This window comes from Vespa mandarinia, chromosome 1 (genome assembly GCF_050613455.1).
Source record: "Vespa mandarinia isolate Hongniang chromosome 1, ASM5061345v1, whole genome shotgun sequence".
NCBI lineage: Eukaryota > Metazoa > Arthropoda > Insecta > Hymenoptera > Vespidae > Vespa > Vespa mandarinia.
In genome coordinates this window covers 7,251,716-7,276,966 of record NC_140810.1, presented here as the reverse complement: position 1 = coordinate 7,276,966, position 25,251 = coordinate 7,251,716, and the positions used below count along the sequence as shown (strand labels likewise).

The following is a 25,251-nucleotide window of genomic DNA, read 5'->3' as shown; positions in this document are numbered from 1 at the left end:
CGTGATAGTTGTTGATTTGCTGATTTGTTAACGCATGATCAAATGCGTACGCTTATATCTCTTCTCTTGAATCAAGTCGACTAATCAATAGTGCGCCTACAATCAAAGCTTTTTACTTCGCTTACATCGATAATCATTGTCGACGTCATCAACGTTTTTACTCGAGCAACACACAGTAACTTGATTGCTCGAATGAAGGAAACGTTGAGAAATTGTTTACGAGTTATTTCTATCGACCGTTCACGCTTATCTACATTTAAACATGTTTATCGTGACATTTATATGATCCATTGTGCTATAACTTCCATTAAATAAATATAATTCTAATATCCGTAGAACTAAAATTAAATCAATTATGTAAACGTCGACATTGACACGGTCTATACATATATTTATATTTCTTTTTTATTATCCACTTATAAAAATATATCGTAGATATGCATCAATACAAGTATTATTATATCGTTGTAAATTGCAATAATAATTTAAATATTAAAATTTTTTAGTTTTACGATGAAGATACATAGAGAAAATGAAAAGAAAATAGGAAGAAATGAGAAAAGATAAGAAACGTAAAATTACAGGGAAGTCATTTAGCGAAAATGATAAAAAAAAAGTATGACTCTTGACTCTTGGATCATGATAAAGATAATTCTGGAGATCCCAGAGGTAAATTCTTTTTTCTTTTTTTTCTTCAAAGGCGCGAGAAGCTGTTCGCGATACCGCAAAAACGATTCGGAGAGCAGACACGCGTTATTACGTCGACGTTATTTTTCTTTGTGGCATCGGTGTGTTAAATTTTCCATGCGTTTATCGAAAAAGGGACATAGTATGTGCATACACATGTAAGTATGTATATCTGTACATACATATGTTCTCGATGCCACAAACTTTATTGCAAATAGGTATTCTTTCAAAAGTAGAAAAACTAAAGCAAGCTATACGAAGTTTTATATATATATATATACGCGCATACACATACATATATATGTACTATGTTTTTTTAAGCATATGTATGGATTGATTTTCAACGTGAATCATACACATTACCTGCATGTTTCGTACTATTGATTTTCTTTAAAATCTTCGATAAAAATACAACGTCGCAGTTCTCCCGAACTACATTAAAAATACGTAGAAATAAACTAATTCAAGTCGACGTAATTTGATCCGGAATTTAATTTTAACGATGAGTCTTAATCGCGTTGACATTAGTTGAGGTTCATACATTCGTATCATCCGTTTTACCACTAACGATAATTAGATTCCTTGATCGGATTGTCCAACACTATTATCAAAGTAAAATCTATGGCAAATATAGAATCTAAAACATCACTAAATATTTCAACCATCTCTACTCGATCCTCGATGTATTTACCTGCCTATATTTCATCAAATGCAAGACTGTTTCTTTAAAATCCGTTAAAATTCCTTCGCTATGAATTGGAAAACAGAAATGTTAAGAAAGTTACGATGAAAAGAAGAAATAATATCCGACACAACGTTGCGTCGTCGTGCTTCTAACCGGATCTTACGACTTAACTTGACTTAACTAACTCGATTTACCGAACTCGTGGGATATTCAAATATCGATATCATCGCATCTGCTCCGCAGGCAGCGCCAGTCGTGGCGATATAGCATCGCAAATTCAATTTCCACGAATACTCAGTCGCCTCCGTGGAATCAAAATGAGAAGAGGACGGAAGCACTTCGAGATGGGAGTTTCAAAGTCGAGCTATGCTCGTCGTCGTCTAAAGACGACATCGATTTTCCGAACCGAGTGCTTCCAAAGTACGTAAACGACGATGAATCGTGTAGCGTTGCCGAGATGCGATGGGAAACTTCTTATGGAAAATTGAAAAAGGATGAATTAACGCATCGCCAGTTACTTGGTGAAATGCGGTTTCTCGAGCGTAGAGAAAATTATGCGGAAATTATAGCTACAGAAAATCTATTTCAGTATATATCTATATATATCTATATACGAATGATAAATTGTATAAGTACGAATTGTATAAAGGTATAACGTAAACAAAGTAACAATGAAAGCAGTGAATTTACACCGATAGTGAAAATAAATGAATTCATTAATAAGATACGGAAAGTCATATTTCATTGGAATTATCGACATAAGCTGTTGTTAGGATACACAAGGACAACGATCCATTTCATACAAACCTGTTTTCGAAGCGATGGGAAGACTTGGAGGAACATTTGGTACGTTTCCACGGTTATTGCTATTCGATTAAAAGTATAACGTAGCATACGAACGAAGAACATTCAGAGAACTGATGCCATTTCGAAAAAATATGTCAACACTGATAACGACATTTACGAAGACGAATCACGTTTGCACGACGAAAGCCTAGCGAGCACTGTTGGTGTTCTGCGGTTAAATATTCAACTATCGAGAATCGTACGCTTCTATAATAAACATTGGCTGTAACAGTTCGTTCATAATGTATCCGAACGAGTACACGCGTCACGACAGTGATATGCTACGAATTAGTGTCTCGATGATAAATTAGATAAGAAATTAAAATATTTTTCTTTTTCTAACATTTTTACTACAAAACTCAATTTCTATCTTCTAAAAGATATACGATACTAAATAAATAAAATAAATATACATGAAAGTTTGAAACTCTTATCGTATCTTTGAACCGGCAGTTCTAAATAAATATGTTTCATTTTATTCCACATCCTATCATCCGATTTAAAGAGAATCCGATGCTTGAGAGGAGGATGATAACAACTTTTCGTTAGGCAATGTGCGGTATATCCTTCGTAGGAATAACATCCTATGGGAATACCATGGTCAGTCGTATTTCGAGTTTCGGTAGGGCAAACGGAATCGCGAGTCCGAGAGATACTTCGGCTATCTCCGGTATTCGAACGGGCTGGAAGCTTGAGTGGAAGCTCGTTTCGTATATTCGAAGCTTTCGAGCTTTAACTTCAATAGTGAACACGAATAGGTTACAGATTAGCGAGTTTGAAACATAAACGAATTTGTCATTAAGTCCGATTTGTTTGTTGCTTAATTGATCGTGATATTTGACTTTCATCGTATGGACGATTCGCTTTCACATCTTTCGGATTACTACTTTCCACTGAGCTTCCTTAAATTTATAAAACGATTCTCTGTTTCTCTACTTGGAAAATCAGTGGACCGTCCGTTACACTTTGATAAATCATAGTACGACCGTAGGTAGCGTATTAATCTTACGAGTCATATATATATATAATACATATCTACATATATATACTGTATATACACATAGTTCCAACTGCTATCTCTTTCGACTCTCTTTCTTTCTTTTTCGTGATAAAAGTGAACGTGATAAAAACGTTCTACTCACAAATCTTTACAAAAATAAAGAAAGAAATCGAATAGTAATTCTTCGAGTGAATACTTAGACAATATTTGTTGCTCTTGATCTCGATCATTCGCAAACGATTTTTGACTTTCGAAGCAACAAGGAAGAGCATCGGTGGCAGACGAGAATGAATTAGTAATCTCACGCTAATCGTTGTACTTGGTAACAAGAGAGAAAGAGAAAGAGAGAGAGAGAGAGAGAGAGAAAGAGAGTGAGAGAGTGAATGAGAAAGAGGATCGCTTTCGATTAACGTTAGAGCTACGAAGGAGGCTGGCGTTACGAAGCAGTATCTATAAGAGAGACGAGTGTAAGCGTTGTAAGCGACGTGACGAGCATACGAGAATATGCTTCTAGAATTTCAAAGATAATTCGATCTGTTATGTGAATTCTTAAAGGGAAATGTTATTATTGTAATATTTACCAATAACCATATTTAAATGTTATTGAAATTAATTGATTTAGAGAAAGAAAAAAGAAATATCGGGAATTAATAATATAATAATAATCATTGTTACACATACTTATATAATTAATTTCAATGAGAAATATCTGGAGATATTGTCAAAATATCGATAATCGCTCTTTGCCCATAGTATTTGGAGAATGGATAAGTTTGCGTTAGGGCTGAAGATTAAATGGACCGGTGTTCCGTGTTTGGTGCCTCGATCGTTCGTTCAATTCACGCCGGTACTCTCATGCGTTGTTGCATAATCCACATCAGAGTTATGTAGATCTGGGGCTTATCGCTCCAGGATTTCCATTCTGTCTCATTATTAATTTCCATGCGTTAAGCAGCTGGAACAGGCTTTAGTTCGAAACCGGCACATCGTTGTACAAGCCGTTTCGAAATTCTTGTCACATTTCTACTAAACGCCATTAATTTTAAAAAGTGACTTTTATCGAAGCTACGATTGATATTAAATCTTTGTAAACGTTTTCTTTGAAAAAAAAGAATATGACAAAGTAATTGGAATCTTGAGAGTTTAAAATAAAATCTTTTTTTAATTTTATCTAAATTACATTGATAATGAAATATTTTATTGGCTCATTATATCAGTTTGATTTAAATTAGATATATCAGTTTCATAATTAATATTGTTCCATTAGATATCGTATTTTGTTCATTAGTCTCTTTTAACGAAGGCCGGAAGGATATCACTTCTATCTCGAAATACACAAGATATAAGAGAAAAAAAAATTATCAATGAAATTATTTTCATAGATTTATCAACGATTATATTTTATCTATTTGTGATTACAAGTTGAAGGTTATCAAGAAATGTAATGAAATACTTTCTATCTAATGATAGATATTCAGTGGTCGAAATTTCGCGAAAAACGAGAATGTAACAACTTTTTTTGTAATTTTTTTTTATTTAATCCCATAGAGATTTGTGCAAGTGAGTTCGTGCTTTATTGACTGCAATGGGTTGAAGAAATTTTAATTCAATGAATAAAGAGAAAGAGAGAAAAAGAGTGAGAGAGAGAGAGAGAAAGAATGGGCTACATTCAATGAATGCTGGTCTTAAATTCATGTAAAAAGAGGAACGAGCCGTTGTAAAAGTTGAACAAAAGTTTTAAACGAGCGTAGCGTACGAATATAATACAAGTTCGTGTCCTGTGGTAACTCGTAAACAAAGTTATTACATTTGGACTCTACGATATCGTAATAATTGCTTACCTTAATTTACGCATGATTTCGATTTTTCGATTGAAGATTTACTACAGTTTGCTATAATAGAATATTTACTGAATTCAATACTTCAATATGATGCACGAGTATTGCTGCTATAATACGGTGAAAGTACATAACATCGTAGCAACCTTTTTTTATTTACGAATAGCTTGACTGGTTCTTTTCTGTTATTCCCTTTGACGATATTTCAGGTTAGCAACCTAAAAACGTGTACATAAAAACGCGAAGTAGCCTTTACGATTTGAACATTAATGAAACGTATCGTGCATCGTTGAGCCTTCCTCGTCGTTGATAACGGAGCTATGAATAAGTATCTTCTTTCTTTTATTTTTGTTTGTTTGTTTTACTTTTACGAAATAGTAAGAAAGAAAAATGTAGATATAAAAATGTCGGAGTCTTTTGGAATACGAATTGAATTTAAGATATACAGCTGAGACCCATCGTAAGTTAGATAAAAAGAAAAAAAGATAGAATACTCGAACAACTATAATAAATCGGATAAATACTTTTATCTCATAAAATTTGAAAATATTTGATTTTCTGTATAATTAAGATATACCATATCAAATATAGAAATAAAAAAAAAAACATTTGATCTTACGAAAAGAATTAGCCAAAATTAATGTCACTTCTATTAAAAAAAAAAAAAAAAAAATAAAATTATTGGATAAGTATATACGTACATACATATCTATACTCTATCTGTATTTGATCATAGTTTTTCACGTGCAAGATCTTCGAATTGCAACGGTTCCAATTCGCTTGAAGACAAGCTGCGACGTTAGTGATAAATGACGAAAAAGTAGAAGGAAATGAAAAGGGAAAGAACTGGTAGAAGGAAGGAAGGAAGGATAGCGATGACGTTCTGTGGAAAAGTACGAGGGACAATGCGAGGAGGAGTCGTAGTTGAAAGGATGTGAACAAAGCAGCTCTCACACAAGACATAGAGAAACAGTAGAGATAGAAATAGAGATAGAGAGGATATTTTGACGATAAAAGGAGAGCATATTCTAGAAAAGTAGTTCTATGTTAATAATTATCATTATGAAAGGACGAAGGACGATCCTTTTGACGTTTTACATAGAAGCTCATTTAGAGAGTACAAAAGAGAGATAGAAGGAGAGGATATATTGATGAATGAATAATGAAAAAAGAACGATATAACCCATACTTATAATCCATACTTAATTAATAATTATTATCGTGAAAGAATGAAAGACGATCTTTCTGATTTTTTACGAAGGAGGCCATCTAAGGAGTACGAGAGAGAGAGAGAGAGAGAGAGAGAGAGAGAGAGAGAGAGAGAGAGAGAGACGGAGAGAGGAAGAGATAGAAACGCAGAAGGAGAGAAGTCTATTGTAATCGGTAAATGCATTCGGCATTCACTCCGAACGGACACTCTAGAAGAAAGGAAGAGGAAAAGAAGAGTAGAGGTGACGAAGAGAAGGAAGTGAAGGAGGAGATGGAAAGAAGGTTCGAGGCAGACCTACATATTCTGAGCGTGGCCAATGAGACGGCGCAATGTGGCGAACGAAGTGAGGCACGGCCACGAAGCAGCATGATGCTAAGAGGGACGGAAGGAGGGAGGGAGAGGGGGGAGGTGGCGTACAAAGCGAGGGCAGCTCGGCGGCGCGCGACGCTACGTGGCTCCAGTTGCTCGCGAGCATCCGTAAGCGTTTGAACATGGCTTTCCGTTCGTTGAAAAGCGCAAGCGCCGTTCTTTCTTCGCGTTTCGCGCTTCTTGCGCTCGCGATTTTTGCCTTTTCCAAGTTTGCCGTCAAAGCTGATAATGGTCTCAAGGTCGAGACCATTTATTTACCAGAAATCTGCGAGGTCCATTCGAAAAAGGGCGACCAGCTGACTATGCATTATACCGGCACGCTTCAAGATGGTACCAAATTCGACTCAAGGTCAGTGGATGAAGTCTTTCGCTTGACGAAGAGAAAGAGAGAGAAAGAGAGAGAGAGAAAGAGAAAGAGAGAGAGAAAGAGAGAAAGAGAGAGAGAGGGAAAGGGAGAGAAAAAAGAGAAAAAAAGCGTGTGCGTGTTTCTTTAGCGATAGCTTTCTTTGAACCTTCTCTGAACCAAGATTAGATTTTTCTCTCTGGAGAGAATAATATTTAAAAATAAATATCAAATTAATGTAATCGAATGAATATGAATATAATTTTTCCTTTCGATCATGGAACATTAATGATGATGATGATAATGATGATGTATTTTCTAGAAACTTGCAACTATTTTAAACTTGCTATTATCTTAGAAGAGATTAAAGAGACTTAGATGCACCGTATTATCTACGATTTACCGAACGTGATCCTCTTTCGTTTCCAACGTGATTTTACTGCATTTATTAGAAAGTCTCAGAGTGCGTTGCTCCGAATTCGATGATTCAATAGAATCAAACGAGGGAATGTAATTCGCTTGTGGATTTCGAATGCTCGATCGATCATCTTAGGGCTACCAAGGTGCATTGCCTTTTCATTTGATTCTCTCTAGCTATCTCCCTCGTTCTTTAGAAAAAAAAAGGAAAGAGAAAGCAAAAAAGATAAAGAGAAAGTACATCCAAATATAGTATCCTCTTCATTTGGCACAATCTTTTTTTTTCACCAAATAAGACTTCATGACGATCCATTGGATCAATTTGACAATTTAAAATTTAAACGTTTCAAATTATGCGTTTAAATGAGTCTAACGATTTCGAAAAAGAAAATATTTATGAAAAATCATGTATTCAGAAATGAGGTCAAACTATTCTCCATTCTCATTAAATGTCTCCTCTTTCTTTCTTGCTTATCTCAACTGAAATTCTTTTCTTTCTCTAATTATCGTCAAACAATGATAAGTATGTACTTTAATATATAATGTTTCGCGTCTTGTTCAATGAAAATCATATACTTCTCTCTCTCTCTCTCTCTCTCTCTCTTTTTCTCTCGTACGCTTATTATTACGCGCTTGCCTCAACACTACGTACGACGACAAGAATATTCGATTATTCCGGCGGTAAATTTGTAATTACCGCGGATTTCATTTTCCAATGAACGTGGTCCAATCAATCTAGCTGGTCGCTAAGTTTCACACTGGATACTGCTTCGTCCATTGAATTCGGAATAATCAGAACTTCTCTGTTTGCGCTTTGATGAGTTTGCCTAGTGTTACACGTCGACCGAGAACCCAAGAGTGCTGCTTTTCCAGATTGAAAAGTTTACCCGCGATAATTGAGAATTTCTTGCGACGCAAACGTCCCTCTTCCATATTCCTCTTTCTCTTATCTTTCTTCTCTTCCCTTCCCACATCTAATATCACCAATCGCTCCTTCTACTCTTTCCGAATGGTAAATATTCGAAAGAATATAAAAACTCTCTGAGTGTTCCGTTCGATTCCTATCGGTACAAGAAAGATAACGAGTCTCAAACGAGTCTCGAGAAGGTCTCGACACTTTTAAATTCTTTCGTAGGCCGTTACAAGTACCGTTAAGCGGGCTTAATGTCATGGTATAGTAGACTGCTCGCACAATACCAAACTTGAAAACCGTTTCTTTGTAGAATTGAAATTAAAACTAAAACTTCCCACGTTACTTTCCTGACCTTTATTTTATTTGTTCAAGATTTTGATGCGATTTCTCACGCATGATATCAGCGATAGATGATTAGATCGAAACAAAAGAAAATATTTATCATTTACACTTTAGTCTTTGGTTGCTATTTGTACGTTTTTCTTTCTTTTTCTTTCTAGTTCCTTGATAAGACATCAATGCGTAGAAAAAAAATATTTTATTCTGTTTTAACAATGAAATTGCTTTATATCGATCGATCAATCCTCGATGTATAAATTTATATACATTCATACATGTATATGTATATTGAAACAATTTTCTTGATTATTTTTATATAATTCAAACGTCGTAAGTTTTTTTTTTTCATTGTGTCTGCATACATAAATCGCGTGTCATATTCTCATTAAGGTTAGAGATTGGTGAGCCAAAATTTTGAGCCGAAAGATTATTTGCAAATAACAGAAGTTAAACGAAACTCAAAATAATTGATTATATTCATATATAATACATAGATATATTTGTCAAGTATATATTAATATAACGTTTATTTAATAGTAAATTAATTGAATACACATACAATCGCAATACTTCCTATTTATATAAAAATAAAAGAATGAATAAACATACGTTGGAGCAAAATGATTATTCTCATTTTAAATCATAATCTTATCTCACGGCGAACCACCGAGTGCGATCTGTACAATCTTCAAAATGGCACGGCTTTGTTTATTCGTGCGACGTATCGGCTATTTGCGTGCTTTCTGATAACGAAACTGGACGAGAATTTTGCGTGCGCCGTTGTAGGCACCGTTATCTTAACTCTTTGAATTGCTTGCTAAACTAAAGAAAAAAAAAATTCGGTAAGTTAGAAGGACGAGAAAAAAATGAGCACGAAGTTCGTCTCTTATAAGGGAAAAAAAAATTACCTACCTAACATTTAATTGTATCAACTAAAAGAGAAGAGAAGAGAAGAAAAGAGAAGAGGAGAGAGGGAGAAGGAGGAAGAGAGGGAGGAAGAGAGAGAGAGAGAGAGAGAGAAAGAAAAGATACCTTCATTCTAAAGATAGTTTTCATAGCAAGAAGAGCTCATTCGTTTTCTTAGATTAGCAGTTATATCGCAAAAGGGCTAGCAAGCTAGTCACCACCAGCGGCGAGTTGACTACTTCTCAAGAGGGTGATAACGAGGAGCTTGAGTACGATAATGTTATCGAGCTTAACGGGTACTTCCTTTAGCGTGGACAGAAACGTTTTCCTCATCCTCTCTTAGTCGACACAAAAGCACGTTATCGTTCTTACTCGTTGTGTTTGCAAGTTTTTGAAATCTTTTTCACTTTCTTCTTCTTCTATCCATTCCTCTTTTTTTTGTTCATCTTCAACAGTCTCCTCCGAGTCAAACAAGGTCAATGAAACTTACGATGCTCGTAATTAGGTCCGTCGCGCACTGTTGGCCAGTCGCTAGATTCTCACTGGGTCCAAGAGAATATATGAGCAGACTACGTATTACTTTGTTGTGGCAATCACTGAATTCAAGAGAATATATGAGGGCGTACGCGCTTGGTCGTAACGACCGCGAATACATGAGTGAGAGAGAGAGAGAGAGAGAGAGAGAGAGAGAGGGAAGGAGAGAGAAAGATGGCACCGGATGACTCGATTGGTCGCTTGGTTTCTAGTCTTTCATCGAGCAAATCGCCGGCGACAGTATGCAACGTGCCTTACCGTGTATGTGCGGTCGCTAAACGGCCGTTGCGGTTTAACCGGTCGAAACGAGAACTCACAACGTTACGACAGATCGATTAGAATTCTACTCGACGGTTTTGCTGACAACGCCGTGATGTACGAGGCTCGAAATGTCTCGAACTGATAGATCCTAAAAAAGTGATCATCCTCGAAACATCGAAGTTTTATTTCAAACAAAGCGAAAATATCACGTACTTTCTCCTTTTACTTTCACTTATTTAACATTTCCTGTAGTACTAATTCATCCTTATCGTCATCCTAGTTGAATTATGGATTACATATAGTTAGAGATTACAGCTTTCTCCTATTAGTACGGCATCGAAATCAGTTAATTCGCTAGCTTGGCGAAGCTTCGCATTGTCCTCCTCATTCGTTCCTTGACACGTCGATCGATTAATTGAAATCCGAATAGCATTGGTAATGCAAACGTCGATCGAATTGAGCGATCATCGGACCAGTTCAATTTTAAACCGTTATCTCTAACAAGGATAACGATCTTTACTACTAATCTAACTTCGATTCAATCGAAATGATTTCGATCTATTTATCATTCCTCACAATCACATTGTTGAAGAGAGAGGATGAACATTATCTATTTTAATATTTAACAATTGTATTTCCTTTTAATTCTTTAAAAACAATATTGTCAATCTATTTTCGTAGCTAATAGAATAGAGATACTTCAATAATATGAATATTTTGCATTTATCCTTCAACCGAGTATGTTATACAGGAAAAACGAGTAAAATTGTTCGCGTAGTTGCAAACGAGTGGCATAAAGAAGAAAGAGAGAGATAGAAAACCGTGAAATGGCATTAAATTGATTTTGAAACACGATGTTTTAAACTCGCAAACGGAAATTATCGAACGAGGCCGCGGGCGAAGCTCTTTCCCGTTATTAACTGCGTCGGAAAACGCGGCCACCCCTCTCGATAGTAAGTGTAAACTGCGAAGCTCATCCCATAAACACGAAGCGGCATAGCTCGCTTGTAACCCGCTGCTACAACGTCCGGCAATACTCGTTCAGTATTTTATTCCGAAACCGCCAGACTCTAGCCATTTCTACGCCACCCCAATGCCGTTATTTCCTTTTCCCCTTCTTCGTTATTTTTTTTTTTTTTTTTTTTTTTTTACTTTCTTTTTTCCTACTCCCTCGTTCTCTCCGCTACCCTGGAAAAAAGGAGCTCTCGCGCGAGTGAATCCGTTCGCGAGTCTAGATGCATCTCTCTGTGTTCCTCCCTCGGTTTATTCACTCGGTTTTGCCCTCGAAAGTTCTACGTCGTAAGCAACGATCCGAAGACGAAGAACCGAACGACGCTTCCCTCGTTTACACTTGCTCGTCTTTCTTCTTTCATCGTGCCTTTTGCAATAAAATTATCTTGAATTTGCTCGTAGCAATAATAATAAGAAATATTACATTTAAAATATTATAACTCGCTGATATAGTTAAATACAATTTAAACGATTGCAATCGTTTTTATTAATAATGAAAAATTTTCCGTTCGTTTCCTACTTTACTTATTTATATTTCATTCGACTTTCTTATGGTTAACACATATAAAATTTCTTTTTCCTTTTTCTTTTCTTTATTTTTTTTTTTTTTAATCGTAACAATGTTTACAATGTTTATCACGTTTCAAAGAATTCGTTGAAGAAGATAAATAATGATAAAGGAAAGAAAATCGCGAAAATTTTCATTAACCTTTCGTGTGTATTTTTGCGTAACGTACTGACTGGCAATGTTTGTATATAAACATGTACAAAGTTAAGAGAATGAATATAAGGAATAAAAAAGACGTAATGAACGAGCGAACGAACGAACGAACGAACGTAAGTACATAAGTACGTACATATAGTAGATATCATGTTGGGAACTTGAAAAGACCAGCATCAGAGATGTTAAGAAGACGACGTTACTCTCGATGGAGCCAGTATATTTTTAATTAAGAAACAAGGCCTATAATATACATACACATAAACACATATACAGACAGGATACCAGCGGTTTTAGTAGAAAACACGAGAACGTTGGCCCATTTCCTTGTACAACGGTACTTGATTTAATTAGTGCCAGCTCGTCTCTCTTTCTCTCTCTCTCTCTCTCTCTCTCTCTCTCTCTCTCTCTCTCTCTCTTGTCTTCTTCCTGGTCCGCCTCTTTGTTGAAGAGGGTAAGCAGAGGAAAATAGAAAACGGAAAGGAAAGGTAAAGGAACGGAAAAGAAAAAAAAAGTAAAGGAACTGAAAGAGAAGAAAACGACGAAGGAAGAGAAAAAAGAAAAAGGAAAGAGAAATAGGACCATAGAGAAAGAGAGAGAGAGAGAGAGAGAGAGAGAGAGAGAGAGAGAGAGAGCGAGAGAGCGAGAGAGAGAAAGAGATGGTATAGGCGATGGTAAATGTTTTTCCTTGTGGGAAAACCTACGTAAAGGAGCTACATCACTAGTCCGGACGACCAGGGAAAGAGAATGTCGATGGACAAACGACCGTGTTCCTGTTTCTTTGCGTAGAGAAAAACTTTTAATGAACAGCTTATAAAATGTGTATTAATCGAGTCAATGAAAAAATTTTCAAATACAACGCTAGTTCAATTAACGAGATATTTTTCTCTCTTTTTCTTGTATTATTTTACTTATCTTTTTCTTTTTTTTTTTTTTTGTTTTTTTTTACCATTGAACCATTAACGTTTTCAAGTCCACGCGAATCTCTTTATAACGATTAACAAATCCAAACTACGTTTCTCTTTTACTTTATCTTCTTTACAATAAAACGTACAAAAAAAAAGAACAAAAGAAGAAAAAGATTTGTAATCTCTCTGAGAATGGCGAAACATTTTACCTTTTCAGAGTTGTACTATATATAACCTTTGTTTTTTTCACTGCTTAATATCCTGTCGCGTATCTCTATCCTCTGTAGAAAGTCGACTTTGATTCATCAGACGTATAGATTAATTAACGCATGCTTGCCTTGATGTCGTCACAAGCCAACGAATTTCATTCTACGTACTGACAAAATAAACCTTTTCTCATCGTCTTTCTCTCTCTCTCTCTCTCTCTCTCTCTCTCTCTCTCTTTCTTTCTATCTATCTGTCTATCTTTCTTCTTTCCTTCACACACACACACACACACACACACACACACACACATATATATATGTATCTTATTTTTATAAGCTAGATTTTGATATTCAATTTTTATTTTTATTAAATTGATAAATATTTAACGAGAGTAAGATGGAAGAAGATCTCGCAATACTAGGGCAATTGATATTGATAGGTTTGATACTAATACGACTAAGTTGATGGGTTAATTCCGTTCAAGCCTTCTTCTGGCTCTTTTTTGTTTCTCAAATGGTCCTCAGAAGAGATTTACTTTTTAGATTTTGTCTGAATCACATGCATAAATTCTCTGTCTTTCTTTCTAGCTTCTACGAGCTGCAATTTATCTTGATACGCGATCGTGACGCTTAGATATTAATTGATATCAGTCAAAAATATTTAAATATCCTGTACTACGTTACAAAGTAAAACGAGCATGATATACACTTTTGGTTAATGTCTCGCTCATCGATCGTTCTTCTTCCAGTCACGTTCTAAAGAGAACCGTCCACTTGAGAGTTTTTTTTACGATAATTGCTCTCGAAAGTATTATGAAATTTTTTATTCATTTGAAAAAGACTTCGAGAATTTTTATTCTCGGATAGCCACTAAAATATAAATAATTTTACGAAAGTTTATTATCAAACAGAATTCTCAGAATTTTATTCATTTCAGATTCGTCTATATTCGTTTATGTTTATTTATTTGTTCTACAGTTTGTTTAAGGATAAGCATGAGATAATTTATGCATTAATCTCATCATTTATGCATTAATTCAATATTGAATTAACTTCATATATTGTTCTTAATTCAAAGGTCTCATATTTCTTTCATGTTTTTTTTGGTCTCAGAATTTCTTTGCTATTACTCTCCGATAAATACTCTCAGAAAAAGACACTGATTCTTTCGATAATAATATTCCTTTGTTTTCATTCGAATGCATACTATAACAAAAGCAATCAATCTCGGATAGTTGAACCATGTTTTCAAATAATTACTCTCAAACGCAATGTAAATTAGTGCATTAGCGAGAAATACTCTCGAGAGCAACTCATGATAGTTTTACTCTCAGCGAGGACAGCTAAGACATATATTCTTGTATATATGTATGCACATACATATATATATATATATATGTATGTGTGTGTGTGTGTTATACGATTATGTTTGCTTTATCAGTTAAAATGAACGTTACGTATTCTTAACTTCTAATTAATTCGTATAACAATTATTATTATTATCTATGAATGTCATAGACACTTATAATCATTGATACCCTTTCTTACTCTGTTTTCTCGACTCTTCGATACAACGTCCATATATGTATATATGTATATACTATATATCTACCGTGCTTGTTTTGAATGGTCCGGCACAAATCACTCGGATCTACCGCCTACATCGTTGCTGCCATTACACTCTCGCATAAATTTCCACTTTCAAATGAGAGAAAGCCGTGATATGAAAACAAAAAGAAGAGGGGTAACGATTTCATGTTTGCGACATAATCTTATCGAACCGGCATTGCGTACACATTTATCTATACTAGTTGCTTAATTAAGTCACGTTGTTCCTTAGAAATCGAATGGAGAGTTTCTAGGTTTCAACAAATCGAATGACATTGTTTCGAAACGAATGATTGTATTTTCGATCTATTTTCGAAATATTTCCGCGCTATCATCGATTCGATTCTTATCATGAAATTTTTAATTAATATGCTGATATACATATGTTTTTAATCTTTGTTATTTGGTTTTGATAAGAAAATTCTTTAATTTCGTTTATCGATTCTTATCACTTCAAAAGCGTTTAATAAATTGAAGAAACAATGATTTCTAAATTAATGTGATTTCTAAGTTAATGTTATATTTTAACGTTAGAAAATTTTGAATAAAATATATTTTACGAATAGTTGTAAGTACTTAAGTGACAATTTACGCACGCATGCACGTACACTCGAATTTGCTTCTACATTGCGTGCTAAGTATCCTTGAGATACTTAATATGCAGCACTATAGTCGGTCTAGAAACGCGACGTGACTTCATCACTCGGATATCATGCTATTCCTCTTCCGTAAAAAAAATTACTTCCGTTTCGAACCGCCGACTATTATATACTCTTAAAGTGTCATCGTTTTTTCTTTATTCTCTCATTATTTTTCTTACTTTTTTTCTTATCACATATTAACATTTTTTTTATGCTCCAAATGTAATATCACTGGAAAGGATAGATAATAATATACACTGATAATATATTCATCAGTCGTTTCTAACAGAATATGCGATTTCTATTTCTTTAACATTTTTATTATATATAAAAATAAAAAAAAACCTCCTATTTCCCATATATCGCTTAAATCAAATATTCGATTACCATATATATATATATATATATATATATATATATATATATATATATATATATGGTAATAAAAAATAAAAAATAAAAATAAAAAAAAATATATATATATATATATGTGTGTGTATCAGAAAATGTTTCGATATGCGAACTCCAAAAGAGTCGATCTAAAATTCTTTCAAAGAAAAGTGCTTAAATAACAAGGATTATTTTCATTATACCTTTTTATTTATTCTCTTTTTGAATGAAAAGTTTAACAATTTTTTTCCATTGAGAGGCATAATGATAACGAGTTATGGTATGATTTAAGACTAAACAGAAAACGATTTTTCCCTATTTACGTAATGATCTGGTAAGACGAAATGACGTCTCTCTTCGAAGCCGATATGTCAATAAAGATTGGCGATTTTTCATGTTCAGAGAGAGACAAGAGGAAGGGAAGCAAAAGCGCGAACGAGAGTGAATTAGGGAAGGTTCGGGATGCAAGGGTAGCTGAACCGAGAAAACCATAGCCGAGAAAAGAGTTTGGGAGGAAGGTGTAAGGAAAAATAGCAAAGATCCGCTGAGTTTGCTCCCACGGGATATCGGACTTCCACCCTTGATGGCCTGTAATGCTATCTTTCGTGAATTCACATTCTTTCGGTAAACATCTCACGTTTTCGATAGTTCGATTCGAGAATATGTATATCCAAGCATTTTATAAATAAAAATTTTGGAACATTAGCTCAAAGTTTCGTAATTGATTATTAATTATGATATAATTAACGTCTCATCGATCAAAAATCAAAATAGAAATAAATTTTTAGATATATTTTTGAAAGTGGTGAATCGTTCGTTCGATCGATAATTATAAAGTAAACAATGTTCGTGTAATAATATTATTATAGAAAAGTAAGGATGGAGTATGTATATGTGTGCTTGTATTCGTAAAAGAGTGAAGTCCGTCGAGAAATTCTTTGATCGACGATGCATCGAAAATCGGCCAGATAAAGTTCACTAACACTACGTTCGATACATAACATTCCCCATGACCCTTGACAAGTGGCGCATAGTGATGCTACCTTTGACTTTTCATCTCCTTTTTTATCCCTTTCGTTCACGTTCGCGAACTCTCATAGCGAACAACTATGTGTAAGCATCTACTTTTGCTTCAGAATTAGCGTTAAATAATTAACGACTCTTCCAACCGAGTGACCCTGCTCCTCTCCATCATCCTCCTTTCTCTTCATTTCTCTTCCTCCTCTTGCTTCTATATACACCAGATTCTCTCACAAAATTTAATCTTCGTATCTCGACCGTTTCAAATATTTATCAACGATAATATTATATTTTTATTTTCTCCCCGAAATGATTTGTTCAAACTCATCCATTTGTCTATCATCGAAGTTCACAGTTCACTGTACATTCTTTAAAAAGAAAAAAAAAATTATTCCTGTCTATATAATTAATTAATTAATTTATTTATTATTTAATTAATTAATTTATTAATTAATTAAAATTGTATGTACCATCTTCTATCGTTATTTAAATTCTCTAAAAAAGTATGAATATAAACATTTTTACTTTTACTTTATCTTCGTAATAAAACGGCAAAAAGGTTAAAGTATATATACTTAAACTCTTTGTACTTTAGATACGCTTACATATTCGAATTCTAAGACGACGAAACCTGCTCTCGAAAGTTTTACAAGTTTTCTCTCTCAGCTCGTAATTCACACGGCGATTACATTTCCCAAATTTCCTTGTTCGCTCGTTCATTTACTAGTTCGTTCGTTCATTCGTTCCTTTGTTCGTTCGTTCGTTCATTCGTTCGTTCGTTCATTCGTCTTACGAACGAAAACGAAGGAATCGTGGTGCGCGACGTTCGCTCGAGTGACTCCTACGAAAGTGCCGGAAGTCGGTTTACGCTTCGTACACACAAGCTACTTGCACTTTTCTCTCGTTAGCTGTTCGTGTCGCGTCACCTCTCTGAGTCCTCTTTTTCTCGACCTCCTTTCCGCTCCTTTAGCCCGTAACTATGCATATATACCCATACCGTAGATGTAGATATGTAAATATGTAATATCACCTCCTTATCTTCTCGTCGATCAACATCATGAAATGTTGACATTATCGATTTTTTATGTGACAAATTAATCGAAACAAAGGGTAGTGAAATTTAATTATTGTAAAATATAATCGTTTACGTGAATTTTATTATTATTATTATTATTATTTTTTCTTTTTTTTTTTGTAAAGTGACGAGAATCGAGAATCGTCATAGTCGTTGATTTTGCGATGACCAGTACTTTCATGAAACGACCTAACCATACGTATATGATATGTACCTATTATATATATATATATATATATATATATAAATATATTGTATATAATACTAACATACACATACGTTGGAAGATATATTTTGTACGTATGTGAACATAGAAATAACATACTCGTGGAAGTTCCAATATTTCTCGTAAATACATTGATATTGAACCATATATGTATATCTATGTAGCAATGTAAAAAAATATATATATATATATATATATATATATATATATACGTTTGACGCGTTATGGAAAATTACATATACCAGAATGACTGCGGCATGCTCGACGGATTAATGCATCGTTTGTACTATGAGGTTGGGTAGGTCGTTATAAATTCGGAGATTTTATATCGTAGGATATACATATCTCCTCGTCGAAAACGAACGAAAAATTTGCTACACGCTTGGCGACCCTCCTCTAACAATCCCGTTCGAATTTTAATGAGAACCGTTATCCTCGCGATCATCATTCCTATTATTAATAATTCCTATTGAAACGATACATTCCTGATTTATCGGTCGCCATTTGATTATCGATAAAATAATTAATTTCCGTGTGGCCGCGCGATTTATACATTTTAATGATCAAATTAATGCGAACAGCAAGAAATCACGATGTAAAATATAGGCGACGTCAAAGAATCTATATTTGTAACTTGTATATCAACGGAATATCTTTTTGAAGAAGTATTTTGATGGTTTAAAGGAAAAGAAATAATTTCTATGAGAGTTCAATTGAAGGAAGAAAACGAGCGATCTTGTTGGAAAGTTTAAAAACCTCTGGAAGAGTGATTACCGGTTTGCCGTTATGGTCCGCGACCGACTTTTTGCCATTAATAACTCGATCGAAGTTCCACGCCAGCCATAAAATATCGCGTTAACATGGAAAAAGAGGAAGAAAAAGAAGAAGAAAGATAAGTAGAAAAAGAAGAAAAAGAAGAAGAAGAGAAAGAGAAAGAAGAAGTAGTAGAAAAAGTAGTAGAAGAAGTAGTAGATGAAGGAGGTTGCAGCTAACGAGTATCAACGGTCGAATTATCGAACACGTTTGCAGACCTCCCACGAATTGGCTTCTTCGCGTTCATTTTTCTTCTTTTATAAGCACGTGACCGTTTTTATTTCTTTTTTCGTTATATGCTGAGGTTTCACGTATAACTAATTTGAACTAAAACTTAAACGAAGGGTTTCGAAATCGTAGAAATAATAAGACATATAAAAAATCCGTTAAATTTCGTTTGACAACTTTTTAAATATATTATATTTTTATTTATTTTTTCTCCTTTGATAAATATAAACAGCTTGCAAATACGTTTAATTTAAACGTTGAATTCGTTCGATCGGGTGATCTCGTTGATACCAATCGTAATAATGTAGAAGAGAAATAATGACAATAATAATAGGATCAACCCATAACTGTGTTAATGCTTTTCGAAACGAATAATTCGTCGGATATGTACGCAACCGGTACCTACAATTCCTACGTCCAATGCATCATTGTACTCGGCATATCGCGTAGAATCCGTTCTCGAATAGGATGGCAACGTTATCCCTGTTGAAGTTACACGCCTTTTCATGCAATGAGTTTCGTACGAAAATTCATGCGATTTTGGTTATGTTAAATTACATATGGCAATATGACATATTTACATATCAATGTATATATTCTAGTGTTATATTCGTATGTTATATTCTCAAAATTCTTCCGTGAAGAAGATAATAATTATTTTATATCTTAATTTAACAAACTATAAAATTAAAGATAAGTTCAAAATTATAATAGTCAATATGTTGCTAATTAAAAAATATAACAATTTAATATGAATATATATACATATCTATACATGTATGTATTATTTATACATAAATGGATCTATGAAGTCCAAATATAAAAAAGATAAGAGACTAAAGGGAATACAATGTTATATTAGGATGTCCCAAAAGTTTTTTTCTCATCGCGCTATGAATGGCCTTATCTGGTTCTGCTTGTGCAAATATGCAGGCTGATCTATTAGCCATCTATGTTATCGGTTTCAGTCGTCCCAGTGCTCTTTTACAATACGTTTCGTTTGTGCCACAGTTTCTTTTAAAACTTTCATCCACAGCGTTAAACATGGGTAGAGAAAGGCGACATTTACAGCATGTTATGTTTCATTGTTTCAAAAAAGGTGATAGAGTAGTAAAGAATACTGTCGACGAGATTTGTACCGTGTACAGAGACGGTGCTATAACTATTACAACCGTTCGCAATTGGTTTAAAAAATTTAGAAGGGGAAATTTTAATCTGGAAGATGAAGACACCCAGCGGCCGCCCAAAAACGACGGATACGGACTTATCAAGATCATGCTTGATGAAAATCCACGATATAGTGTGCGCGAGATAGTGAATGCCATTAGGATTCCCAAAAACACAGTGCATAATCACCTAACTAAAATGGGATATGTTAATCGCTGTGAAGTTTGGGTTCCGCACTTACTGACGGAGATCACATATTGCATAAGCGGTAAGAGAAAAGCTCTTACAATTTGATTGGGATGTTTTATCGCATCCTGTATACTCTCCAGATCTCGCTCCATCTGATTATTATTTTTTTCTGTTCTTAAAAAATTTTCTTCGCGATAAGCGCTTTAAATCCATCAGCGAAATAAAAGCGCACCTCCAGGATTATTTCTTGTCCAAAAGACAATAATTTTGGAAAAAAGGCATAATAAGGCTTTCTCAAAGATGGAAGAAGGTAATAGAACAAAAGGATCCTTATATAAAAAAATAAATAATATCTTAAATGGTAAACATTGTGTATTCATTTTATACTAGAAAAAGGAAAGAAACTTATGGGACATCCTAATATATAAAATAAAAATAATATATAGATAATAACAATCAATATATTGATAATTCAAAAATGCGAAAAATCTAATACGTAAAAGTATATACATATATGTATCGCTTATACATAAGATAGATCTTCAAGGAAATTTAAAGATAAGAGAGATAAGAGAAAAAAGAGGGTAAAAGAAAATAGTTAAGGATAGGAAAAGGGGAAAAACAGGGTAGCTTGATGGTGCTTGCAAAGAACGCAACGAGAAGAGAGGCGTTTACGCTTGAGACGAAAAGTCGCGATTGCGAATCGCAGAATCTTGTGCTTTCGTAGTGCTTTTAACGAAGAGGAATGGAAAGTGAGAAAGAAGAAGAGAGAGCACCCAAGGGAGAGAGAGAGAGAAAGAGAAAGAGAGAAAGAGAGAGAGAGAGAGAGAGAGAAGAAAGAGGAAAAGAGAGAAAGAGAGAGAGAGAGAGAGAAGAAAGAGGAAGAGAGAGAAAGAGAGAGAGAGAGAGAGAGAGCAGTGCGGCATGTTGATTAAGGGTACATAAAAGCTTTCCGCCGTAAATTCTCGTAGAATATGGCGCCCGTCATTTCTGCGGTTCGCAATAGCGAGAAATCTTTCTTCCACGTTCCCGTCGTTTTAAGAGTTTCCATCCGAGCGTGCCGATGCTGCTCAAAATCGTCATGAACACCTATATGAAGACTCAAAGCTACGAAAAGTTACTTTCGCTCCTCTTCTCTCAATATGTACATAAGTAAACACGTAAGTACGTACGTATGTATATAGAAAAAGTACGTCACGTTGATCACGTTACGATACTTGACTTTCGAAGGATCATTCATCATTTATCTTTCCCTTTGACAAAAATAGTTAAAAGATCGTAACGACAAATATATTGTAATGTAAGATTTATTTTCCTTATCAATAATTTTGATCAATAAAGTGCGAAATATTTCAATATTTTAATATTTAAAAATATTGAAATAAAAATATAATGAAATATATATTAGATAGGTAGTCTGATTAAAATTCTAGACGATCGTTCGTCTTAGAGTATAGAGAATCTTTTGTTTCTGTTAACAAAATTCAATCGAATATAAGTTTTTTTAACTGAAAAAATATTCGTTTGAAAAGAGAATCGTAATATCAGTGAGATTGACTTAAGAGCTCAATATTGCTCATTTAACGAAGAAACACCTGGCCTAAGATGGTCTGGGTTGTCTTGCCGGCCGTTCGACCGGATGGACGGCGATTAATTTCGCGAGTGGAAAACTCTTGTCTTCAAAGGAGCTTAGGAGATGGAAACACCGATGGCAGGGAAAATGAAATCCCGCAGGCCAGGAAGTACGTCGAAAAGCTTTAAAAGGCGTACCAGGATTGTCGGCTGAAGGACGAAGACTATGAACGAAAGAACGAACGAACGAACGAACGAACGAATGACGGAACGAATGAACGAACGAACGAAGCAAGTGGAGAAGCAAAAAGAAACGAGATAGAAGAAGCAGAGAGGGAAGAAAGGACGGTAAGAAATCGCTTTATGAACGCGCTGACGAGCGCGGATTGTTACCCGGAGACTATCTTTATCTCTCTTCTCTTTTCTTGAACCCTGCGGCTTCAACTTCGAACACTACCGAACGCCGGTAGAAGCAAATTGGAGGAAAACGTTATTGCTCATAACGGAAGCTTCTTGTCCTCGAAGACTATAACGAAGATTGGAAGAATATGAAGAGGAAGAGAAGAAAAAGTCTTCTATATTTTCTCAACTCCCTAAATTAGAAAGATAGAATACCGAGCATGCAAAAAGTAAAAGGCTTTGGTGTGATTCTACAACTGGAACAGCTTTAAATTACTTTGCCAAGTAATTACATTGAAATGAAAAGTACGTAAGGATAGAGATTAGAATGTCGACGTGCCACCACGATGACGATGATTATCTTTTCTTCCGTTACACTTTTTAATTAGCCTTATAATTAAGATAACCAACTGGAAGCTTTCTAATATCGTCCTCTCTCTCTCTCTTTCTCTCTCTCTCTCTCTCTCTCTCTCTCTTTCTCTTTCTCTATCTATCTATCTATCTATCTATCTATCTATCTTTTTCTATTTTTCTCTTTATCTTTTTCGATATTCCATTGGAGATCAAAGCAAAGTATAAAATCAAGCAAATCTATTGAAAATAGTGTAGTAAATCTTGAAGAATGTAGAACGTTAAAGCTTCCAGAGTACTCTACGGCTTTAATGTCAACCTCTTTTGGAAAATGGCAAAGCTGCGGCGTACCTTCGTGAAATCTTTTCAGAAAGAGAAAAGAGATTTTGTTAAATCGTTTACGAATTTATTCTGATTTTTGTAAAACTCGAATACGACCTTTCCAAAACTAATAAAATTTTTACGCTAGAATGCCGGTTTTCATCTAAGCTTATTTCCTTTCTCTCTATTCTTTCCTACGCTTTTTTTCTAATCTTTTGTTTTCTTAACCGAAAAGACGTCTTATACGGAAAGCATAGTTATTCTATAAATTTTCCTATAAAGTTATCCCAGCCATAAATTATCAATTTATCACGTTGATATCGTCGATAACGGCGAGATAAAAGATGAGAAAGGAAAATATATTCACAGGATGCTTTCTCTTCGATAGATATTTGTATTTTTCTTATCGATACGCGTCAAGGTTTCGATAGGGTGGAAAAGAAAAATGCAAAAAGTATATAGGTAGACACGAATGTATCGGTATCACGCGAACGTGCTAACGGCTTCACCGCTGTTAGAATTCGAAGCGACGCAGCTGTAATTTTGGTTAACGTTAGCAGAAATTCTCGCAGCTCTATGCAAACCGATATTGTCGTTTTAACGAACATCACGATGCCCATGCAGGATAGATGTACGCTTGTGTTGCTAACGGCACTACCGAGGATTATTATCCAGTACAGTTTGTCCTCGACAGTACGAGCGATAAAAGTGGAACTTTTATCGTGCAAAATACGAAACTGATTATAGAAAAAGCCAACTTTTAATATTTCAACGGTTACATCATTTGATATGAAAAATATATCGAGAATTACTCGGGCGATATTAAAATGTTTTTCAAAGCGTTTTCGAATTGATTTGCAATTTTAAAAAAAGTCGATCGTTAATGGACACGTTTATCGCGAAATTCGAAACTAATTGAAACGAAACGATACTACGTTAATGACTGTTCTCAATGTAAAATCAATGGGAAAATAAAGGTCAACCGATTAGAAGCTATCATGGCTCGTGTAAAATATATTTTATTATTTATATCGATTATGATACAAAATAAATCAGAGAAATAAAAGTTCTATTTTTTTCTTCGTATTATTCGTTCCTTTGTTCTTTTTCTTTAAAATTTCATCTACGCATTATGTATTCAAATCGCAATCTACTCATAGAATTAATTATCATTTTTATTAATGAAATTACTAGTTAATTACATACGAAATCAATTAATGAATTTAATAAAATGTATTTGATTAATGTTACAAAGTCCCTTGAAAGATCATTGAAATACTTGAAGTGAGTCAGTTAGCCTTCGAACCTTGCGACCTGAGACGCACAGGACATGGCGCATCGCAGCGTCCCACGTGCGTCAAGCTTCCGGTTCTAAGTTAATCCTAACTTAGTCTTAACTTTCTTCTTAGAAGCTAGACTTGGATGAACGCTCGCATGGTAATGCAATGATTAATCTTTCCTCGGTTATAAGTTAGGAGCAAGTTCGAAGTAAGTTACGGCTCTGCAGCATTAATTTAGCAAAGCGTGTATCGATTAACACTAATGTATTCGATCTAAACGTTTCTATGATAAACGAACGAAAGAAATTAAAAAGAATGAATAATCACGTTCTTTTATCGATTAATACACTAATTCCAGAAGACATTAGTCTATTATATTGGCTAGTTAAATTGAGTACTCGAATAACTTAATTACGGAAGCATCGTCGTCATAATTAATTCGAATAGAAAAAAAACATTTAATAGTAAAAAGATCTAATAATTTCAGATAGACTTATTAATTTTCTTTGTCTTTTTTTAAATGTCTTTCATTATATAAGAATATTAAAGTGTAATGAAACAGATTCTTCTTAAGTTACGAAACGATTTCAAATATTTTCTAAACTTTATTATTCCAACGAATTTATCGATCGATAACAGGAAGAAAAGTCAATAGTGGAAAATTGATAGGAAGTAAATGGATAAATAAAAAATGTATTTCAAAAGATATAAAGACTAATGATACTTTTGCAATTTGATTACATTTGATTAATTAATGTCTAACATAGCTCGTTAGAG

The 25,251-nt window shown here is 34.4% G+C and overlaps 2 protein-coding genes across 4 annotated transcripts in view; one reads left to right on the top strand and one right to left on the bottom strand.

The window, feature by feature from the left end:
• Positions 1-2,381, bottom strand: part of MESK2 (misexpression suppressor of KSR 2) — a 62,465-nt gene extending 60,084 nt beyond the window's left edge. The window contains exon 1 of one of the 2 annotated variants that reach the window (XM_085663584.1): positions 2,180-2,381. In XM_085663584.1, the coding sequence (XP_085519710.1) occupies positions 2,180-2,281 (102 nt within the window). In that variant the 5' untranslated portion in view covers positions 2,282-2,381. The remainder of the gene's footprint in view (positions 1-2,179) is intronic. The other variant, XM_085663600.1, reaches the window with a different exon arrangement.
• A 4,326-nt stretch (positions 2,382-6,707) lies between these two features.
• The window catches only part of Fkbp14 (peptidyl-prolyl cis-trans isomerase Fkb14), a 37,322-nt gene continuing 18,778 nt past the window's right edge, over positions 6,708-25,251 (top strand). The window contains exon 1 of one of the 2 annotated variants that reach the window (XM_085661411.1): positions 6,708-6,984. In XM_085661411.1, the coding sequence (XP_085517537.1) occupies positions 6,758-6,984 (227 nt within the window). In that variant the 5' untranslated portion in view covers positions 6,708-6,757. The remainder of the gene's footprint in view (positions 6,985-25,251) is intronic. The other variant, XM_035878236.2, reaches the window with a different exon arrangement.